The following is an 8150-nucleotide window of genomic DNA, read 5'->3' on the forward strand; positions in this document are numbered from 1 at the left end:
ACAGACTTGAGGGGAGGCAGAGGCTGCTTCTTCTTCCTAGTAGTCATTTTTCCCAGTAGAATGTTTCAACTGGGGTTGATGGTTCAGCATTTAAAGGTACTTGCAGGCTGGAGGGATGGCTTAGAGGTTAAGGCGTTTGCCTGCAAAGCCAAAGGACCCAGGTTAGATTCCACAGGACCCACATAAGCCAGATGCACAAGGGGGCACATGCATCTGGAGTGCATTTGCAGTGGCTAGAGACCCTGGTGTGCCCATTCTCTCTCTCTCTCTCTCTGCCTCTTTTTCTGTCAAATAAATAAATAAAAAATAAAGGCATGCACCACCATGCCTGGCATAAAGCCAGTGCTAAGTCTAAAGGGTCTAGAATAGCAGAACTTACCTGTGGTACTTAAACCTTAATTTAAAAAATAGCTTTTGGCTGGGAAGATGGTTCAGTGGATTGAGCATTTGCTCTGCAATCATGAGGACCTGAGCTCAGATCTCAAGCACCCATGCATATGTCATGCTGGTAATATGTAATTCCAGCTCCTGAGAGGCAGAGGTGAGATCCTGGGATGAGCTGGCTAACTAGACTAGCCGAATCAGAGCACCCTGGGCTCAAGTAGAGACCCTGCCTTGCTTAATAAAGGAGAGAGAGGTTGAGGAAGATGCTCGATGTCAACCTCGGGTCTCCAAACATATGCATACATGCACACATGTGCACTCACACATATATGTGCATGCATACTACACACATATGCAAGAAAATCTTTTACCAGCAATTTTACACTTGTTGACATGAATCATACATATGGCTTGGTATGTAAATAAGAGAACAATACTTTGTTAATCAAGATAGTTGGAAATTAAAATAGGTTGTTTCTATTTCAAAAACAGACAGGTGGAAGGAAATGTATGGTACTCTCAGCACCTAAATGCTGCTCAAGTATGAGAATCTTCTTTTACTAATAGGTGCACTAGGAAAATGTTGCCTGCTAGGTACATTTGCTCTTTCTTTCTTTCCTTCCTTCTTTCCTTCCTTCCTTCCTTCCTTCCTTCCTTCCTTCCTTCCTTCCTTCCTTCCTTCCTTTCTTTCTTCCTTTCTTTGTGACAAAAAGAGAGAGAGAGAAAGAGAGACTGGGTGCACCAGGGCCTACAGCCACTGAAACCAAACTCCAGATACAGGTGCCCCTTGTGCATCTGGCTTACTTGGGACCTGGGGAATAGAGCTTCGAACCGGAGTTCTTAGGCTTCACAGGCAAGCGCATAACTGCTAAACCATCTCTCCAGCCCCTAGGTTATTTCATGTGATGTACACTCCATACATATGAAAGAAGTGGTTTGTGGAGTAGAGATTGGAAGTATTTTCAGCACTTTCTACATGTGAATATTTGACCCTATGCTACAGTCAGGAAAGAACCTGGGCTGGAGAAAGTGTGGTTGTGCTTGGGGGTTTCAACCATCTTAACTTTATCCTGCATGCATGCGCAAGATGGCCAGATAAGAGGCAAATTATTGTGATGTAATCGCATTGGTACTGGGTTCCCTTGTCCCAGTTCTTGTTCCCAGGGAATTGCAATGAGAACCAGATGTCACTCTGTATGTAATGGGGCCTATACTGTACATGAGGGATTTTGAGAAAATCATTCTGGACATCCATACAGAAGATGAAGGTGACGGTCTTCCTCTCCTATAAGAAAGGAAGACCAGGAATACAAAGTCATCCTCGGTTACATAGTGAGTTTGAAGCCAGCCTGGGCTACATGAGATCCTGTCTCTATAAGCAAATGACAATCGACAGCAACAAAAATCACAATTATGGCAATGTATACCTTTCCCCTCCAGATAATGATTAAAGAAAGAAAAACAAGCAAAAAAATATTTTCTGGTCTTTATTCAGATCTTTGCTTAATTGAACTTGTAACTGGGTATAGTGTCGTAAAACCTCTATGACACATCACAGTCACAAATGCCAAGTGAAATTTCAAAGGCAAAAAGTTAAAAACCCATTGTGTTACTAAGTTCATAAAGACCACACTTACATAAGTCTAAGGGAGTGACTAATATGTGATGATTCTCTTGTGTAGCTCGTTCTTGGTTGAGCCAAAGATCTAGCATAGGCCAGATGCTCGCTGATACCTGAAGAGGGATTTACTTTGGCGTTTTCTATCTTACGTTGCTGGGCGTCCTCCTTCTCCCAATATGCGCTCTTCTTGCAATGCGAGTATTGAGCCAGTTATTCCGTGCCTTCTTCCGGAGGCAAGCATCCGGGCGCCTGCAGACCCTGTCTCGCTTATGGCACGTGCTGTCACTCGCTCGCATGTTCTTGTTAGTTCCCACCTTGTCTGCTTCCACAGGCTTCTGACTTTTCTTGTCCTGTTCGCAGTTCACTTGCGTTGGCTTCTCTTGGTGGTGACGGAACTCCTTGAAGATCTCCACTCGCTGCCGTAAGATCTGGCATTCGTTCTCCAGCAGAGCCGCGATCAGACGCAGCGACTGGGTGTCCTGGCTCAGCTTCCTGGCCTGTTCCTCCAGCTCCCGTGGAGAGGACCCTTCCTCACACGCACGGTCGCAGGAGGCCACCCGGCGGTTCTCCAGAGACTCGCTTCTTTCCTTCTGAGATTTCTGATAGGCCCTGATCAGTTCGCTGAGCTCCGTGTGCTGCTGGCTCCAGTGCTCCGCTTCCTGTAGCAACTGCTCCATGTTGTTCCTCAGCCTCCTGTTCTCCTCTTGAACATAAAAAGATTTGCGTCTTCTTTTTTTCACAGCCAGCTGAGTTTCGCTGAAGGCTCTTCTGTCACATGAATTTCCCACATACCTTGCAGATCGCAGTGCCACATGCTTAGGGCTCTCAGTCCTCAATATCATCTGCTCCTTTGTGTCCTGTTCTTTGTCTGGATCTAGACTCACAGATAGATTTTTCAGTAGCGTTTTATTCACTTTGTCAAGTCCTTGAAGTTCTGGCATAGGTTCAGAAGCGCTGCTGTCCTCCAAAGCTTCGTTTGCTTCTGTGCTCGTCTCTTCAAAGCTTGCCACACATTTAAGAATATCTTTAATGTCCTTTAAGAGGCTACACAACGTCTGTGTCCTCTGTGGTCCTGAGGCCAGGTGGTCATGGGGCGTTACTGAAAAGAGGGAGTCTGAAAAGTAAGAGGAAAGAGATCCAATTTCGAGCAGGGAGATGGTAAGCCCCGGTCTCACTGCTTCTTGTCGTAAACCAGCAGTGCAGCTGGAGGTTTCAGGCGGGGAGAGCAGTGCAGCTGAGCTGGAAGAGCCAGCCATCGGGGCCCAGGAAAGCGGGAGACCTTAGTGACTCCAGGACGGCAGACGACAGTCCCCTGCGAGCAGCTGGAGAAGGTGGAGTCAGAATGATGGACTGAAACCTGGGAGATGATGTTTAGGTGGAAGGTGACATTTCGGGCAGCAGGGGGAGGGGAGGGAAAGGGGACCAGGAGCGCAGCTCCCTCTCCCTCTCCACAGGCTTCTGCTGTTTATCCTGAGATCCTAGCAACCAGGTCTTTATGCTGTCACCCCCCCACGGCCTCTCCCCAGCTTCTTCCTCCTTGTGTCACAATGGAAGCCTCTTAAACTTCTACCCCACGGCTCACACCCAAATCAACCCTACTCCTCCTTCCAGAAAGATCTCCACAGCAATCCTTCCCTTCGTTTTTCTCTTGGCTCAGAGCCATCTCTCTCCAAGGGCGTTTCAGTGTGAGTGTGTGTGTGTGTGTGTGTGTATGTGGGGGTGTGTATGTGGGTGTGGGTGGTTGTGTGCGTGTGTGTGTATGTGGGGGTGTATGTAGGGGTGTGTGTATGTGGGTATGGGGGTGGGTGGTTGTGTGTGTGTGTGTGTGTGTGTGTGTGTGTGTGTGTGTGTGCGTGTGCGTCCCACCTCAAAGTGTGGCAGAGAGGAGTCTTACCAGGTGACATCACCATTCTTCTAAACCAGGGAGGTCTTGCTACTCTTGGTCTAGGATAGATACTGCTATAAAAGAAAGTTGGGGGGGGGGGGCTGGAGAGATGGCTTAGTGGGTAAGGCACTTGCCTGCAAAGCCAAATGACCTGGCTTCAATTCTCTAGGACCCACATAAGCCAGGTGCATAAGGTGGCACGTGTGTCTGGAGTTTGTTTACTCTAGGCTGGAGGCTCTGGTGGGGCCATTCTCTTTCTATCTGCCTCTCTCTTTCTCAAATAAACAAATAATAAAATATTTTTTAAAACTAACATACAAGCAAACAACAATATTTATCTCATGAGAAGAGACTCTCAAAATGAGTAAAACACAGTTATAATTGGGTCTGTTTTGTGTATGTGGTGTTGAGGAAAGACCCACAGGCCTTCTCTATGTTAGGTGAGTGTTCTAGTCCTCAGCAGTAAACCCAGTCCTCAGATTGGGAGTTTTCTTTGGCTTGGAACATGGCATCCTTTAAGACAAGTTCATCCTATGTGAACTTGTTCATGACTTTTACATGAGGGGCAGTGAAATAAAACTGTGTTACTTTTCATGACACCTGGTTATAGTCTCAATTTGTAAATCCAGGCAAGGGTCATATGAAATGGAATGGAAAAATTAGAATCCTAGTGTGTTGTCTTTTTATCCTTACAAGATAGGACCTTGGGGGTATTAAGTTAAAGAAAGTGTTCCTTGGGCGAGACTTCTTGCTACCAAGTATTCTTCTACTTTATTTCCATTACAATCTTAGGAAAAAACTCACTTTTCCTTCCCTTAGAGAAGAGAAATTTGTGTTTTGTTGTTTTTCCTTTTCCGCCCATGGTTACCAGCTAATACTGGCTTTAGTGTCTCTGAGCCGCACACTCAAGTCCAGCCCGCTCAGAGCCGTGCTGTGAAATCCCATTTAGCAGGGCTCGGCTGCTTTTTGCTTGCAGTGACTTTCTGACTCACATAGCATTGCCACCAAGGTGAAAAGTTGCCCTCACACTCTTAAAAAACTCTTAACGTTTCCCTTTGAGCTGTTATCTCACATTCACCTGAAGCATAGTTAAGATAGTTTTAAAATCTTTAAGACTAGGAGAAAATTTTTTTCCTGGTTTGGTTATTTTAGCTTCATTTCACTGTATTCAAAAAATGTCTTTTGTGAGGTCTTGACACAAGTGAAGGCCTAGGTTTGATCCCCAAAAAACAATGAAAGAAAATGAGAGAGAGAGGAGAGAGAATACCTTTTTGTTCTAATGGGTTGTCAGTGCTATACTTGAAAATGTACTTTCTACTATATTCTTTTGTTTGCAGCATTTTTATGTGGTGAGGCTTGCCTTGATTTTTTATTTTTATTTATTTATTTATTTGACAGAGAAAGAGGGGGAGAGAGAGAGAGAGAGAGAGAATGGGCATGCCAGGGCCTCCAGCCACTGCAAATTAACTCCAAATGCATGTGCCACCTTGTGCATCTGGCTAATATGGAACCTGGGTCCTTTGGTTTTGCAGGCAAACTCCCTAAGTGCTAAGCCATCCCTTCGGCCCTTGCCTTGATTTTTTAAAATTATTTTTAGTTTTTTAGACAGCGCACAAGAGAGAAAGAAAGAGAGAGAGACAGAGAAAGAGGGAGAATTGGTGTGCCAGGGACTCAACCACTGAAATCAAACTCCAGATGCTTGCTCTACATAGTGGGCATGTGCAGCCTTGTGCTTGCTTCACCTTTGTGCGTCTGCCTTACGTGGGGTCTGGAGAGACAAACATGAGTCTTTTGGTTTTACAGGCAAGTACCTTAACTGCTAAGCCATCTCTCCAGCCCTCTTGCCTTGATTTTTATAGAAACTTGTTTGAAAATAGCAAGAAAATTTTTCTTTAATCAAAAACAAAAAAATATATAAATATTTTCTTCCTCCTTTTGACTATAGTGAATTTCAACGAACACTTCTGGTAGTTTTACTGAGATTTGAGTTTACTGTAGATGCTGAAAGTTATATAATGCTAGAATGGAGCTAATTCTCATCCTCCTCTTCATTTTTCTTTTTGGCTTTTTTGTTTCTTTCTTTTTTTTTTTTTTGCAGGGTTGAGGGGTTGAACCCAGGACTTTATGCATGCTAACTTAATCAAGACCCTCTCCCATTGAGTATGTCTCGAGTCCCTTCTTTTCCTTACTGACCCCTATTCTCAGTGGGTAATCATGAATATTTAACATATTTGGGTTGTGGAACAAGTTTTATCTAGTAAGTGTCTCCACTTAACTGGTCCCAGACAACTCCAAGATTATATCTTACAAACTTAACAGCAAAGAAAGACAAATTTCTCTTTCTTTATGAAGTTTCACCAATTGGGCTAGGGAAATGGCTTAGCAGTTAAGGCATTTGCCTGCGAAGCCTAAGGACACTGGTTCGATTCCCCAGGACCCACATAAGCCAGATGCACAAGCAGGCGCATGTGTCTGGAATTTGTTTGCAGTGGCTAGAGGCCCTGATGTGCCCGTTCTCTCTTTCTATCTGCCTCTTTCTCTCTCTCAAATAAATAAATAAATAAATAATATATATCTATATATGTAGGCATACACACACACACACACACACACACACACACACACACACACACACACACATATAAGTTCCACCAATAGTGTCAGAGGAACTGCTGGACACCTCTGTCTCCACAGCCCAAGGCGACATTAGGAAGGACTGAACCTCCTGCTCCTCTGGTACCAGGACATAGAAGGCCACTTTCCTCTGACCAGAGGTCCACACATCCTATGGTCCTGGCGAAGCCTGCCAAGCACCCTTCTGGCCCAGAGACCACCCTCCCTCCGAGATGTGCTAAAGAGGGGGAGGAACAGCTCTGTCCTTAGTGAGGCACTGTGCTGTCCCATACCTAGACACTCACTGCAAAGCCTGCTCACTTTTCTGAGTTCTAACTCAGAAAGCGCAACTTTTCCTCTTTTCTCTCCATCTGTTCTTGCTGGATTCTGGTGGACCTTCTAAGTGTGCTTGTCCTGACATTTTGGGGCTTTTCCACCTTCATATTACCAGCTCCCAAGCATGATCCAGCAAACCTGTCTTCCTTCTTCTGAAAAACCCTGTTACTCACTTGGGAAGGAGTCCTTTTCTATTGTTTCCTCTCCATTTGCCCTCCTCACCTCCTTGTCCACATTCCTTAATTTCTCTGGTGTGCAAGAGGAACTGGAGACCTTTAGGCACTTGAATCCATCCAAATGGGCCAAGAAATGCCTGATTGCTCTCAAGGCTCTGCAACAATCCTAGCACTCAGGAAGGCTGGAGCAGAAGGATAGTGAGTTCAAGGCCAGTTTAGGCTGCAAATTCTGACTCAAAGAAAGAAACAAAAGGTACCAAGGAAGATACTCATTGACTGACTTGGCTGGGGTCCCATGCTCCTCAAGTCTGGAGATGGCCAGCCCAAGGGCTGAATAAGAAAGTCAGAGCTAATGGCAGTGATAGGAAGAGGAGCATCAGTTCAGGCAAAACCACCCTGTGTCTGGCACAGAATAAGGAAAGGCATCCACCCCTGCTCTCTACCCACTCCGAGGACACCCTGTCCTCTTATGGCAGAGCCGGGAGTCGGTTGTCTCTTCTGTGAGTCACGCAACTGATGACCGGCTGTGATGATAACTTCTCACCACAAGACAGAGGCAAAAATTCTCGCTTTAGAGCCAGGTGTGGTGGCACCTGATGGTCATCGCAGCACTGGAGAATACTGAGGAAGGAAGATTGCAGGTTCAGGGCCAGCTTAGGATACATGTCTCAAAAGAAAAAATAAACCTTGTTTTAAATGTGAGTAGTATCTTAACTTATTTTGCCAAAGTTACCAAATGAAGCACTCTTCATTCAGCATGGCCTGACGTTGACCGCTTATATAACTATTGTACAATTACCAAGACCGACACTGACTCAATACAGATTTTACAGCAGTATCCAGTTTCCCACAGATGTCCTTTTCCTTCCTTCCTCCCTCTCCCACCCACCTCTCTTTCTTTTGAGGCTAGCCCAACAGACTGGCTTTTTTTTTATGCAAGAGAGAGAAAGAGAAAGAGAGAGAAAATTGACATGCCAGGGCCTATAGCCACTGTAATCAAACTCCAGATGCATGTGCCACCTTGTGTTCACGAGCAGCCTGCATGCTTGCATCACCTTGTGCATCTGGCTTACATGGGATCTGAAGAGTTGAATATGGGTCCTTAGACTTCGCAGGCAAGCTCCTTAACTGCTAA

At 45.3% G+C, this 8150-nt stretch overlaps 1 protein-coding gene across 1 annotated transcript; it reads right to left on the minus strand.

Annotated features, from left to right (window-relative positions):
• Positions 1-2038: 2038 nt before the first annotated feature.
• Positions 2039-3261, minus strand: Spz1 (spermatogenic leucine zipper 1). The gene has a single exon (XM_012952450.2). The coding sequence runs from the start codon at positions 3259-3261 to the stop codon at positions 2146-2148; it is 1116 nt and encodes a 371-aa protein (XP_012807904.1). The 3' UTR covers positions 2039-2145.
• Between the last annotated feature and the right edge of the window lie 4889 nt (positions 3262-8150).

Source organism: Jaculus jaculus, chromosome 14 (assembly GCF_020740685.1).
Source record: "Jaculus jaculus isolate mJacJac1 chromosome 14, mJacJac1.mat.Y.cur, whole genome shotgun sequence".
Lineage (NCBI taxonomy): Eukaryota > Metazoa > Chordata > Mammalia > Rodentia > Dipodidae > Jaculus > Jaculus jaculus.

Bases quoted from the DNA above. Each gene is read 5' to 3' on its own strand.
- Spz1 (XM_012952450.2), bottom strand. From the start codon at position 3,261: ATGGCTGGCTCTTCCAGCTCAGCTGCACTGCTCTCCCCGCCTGAAACC.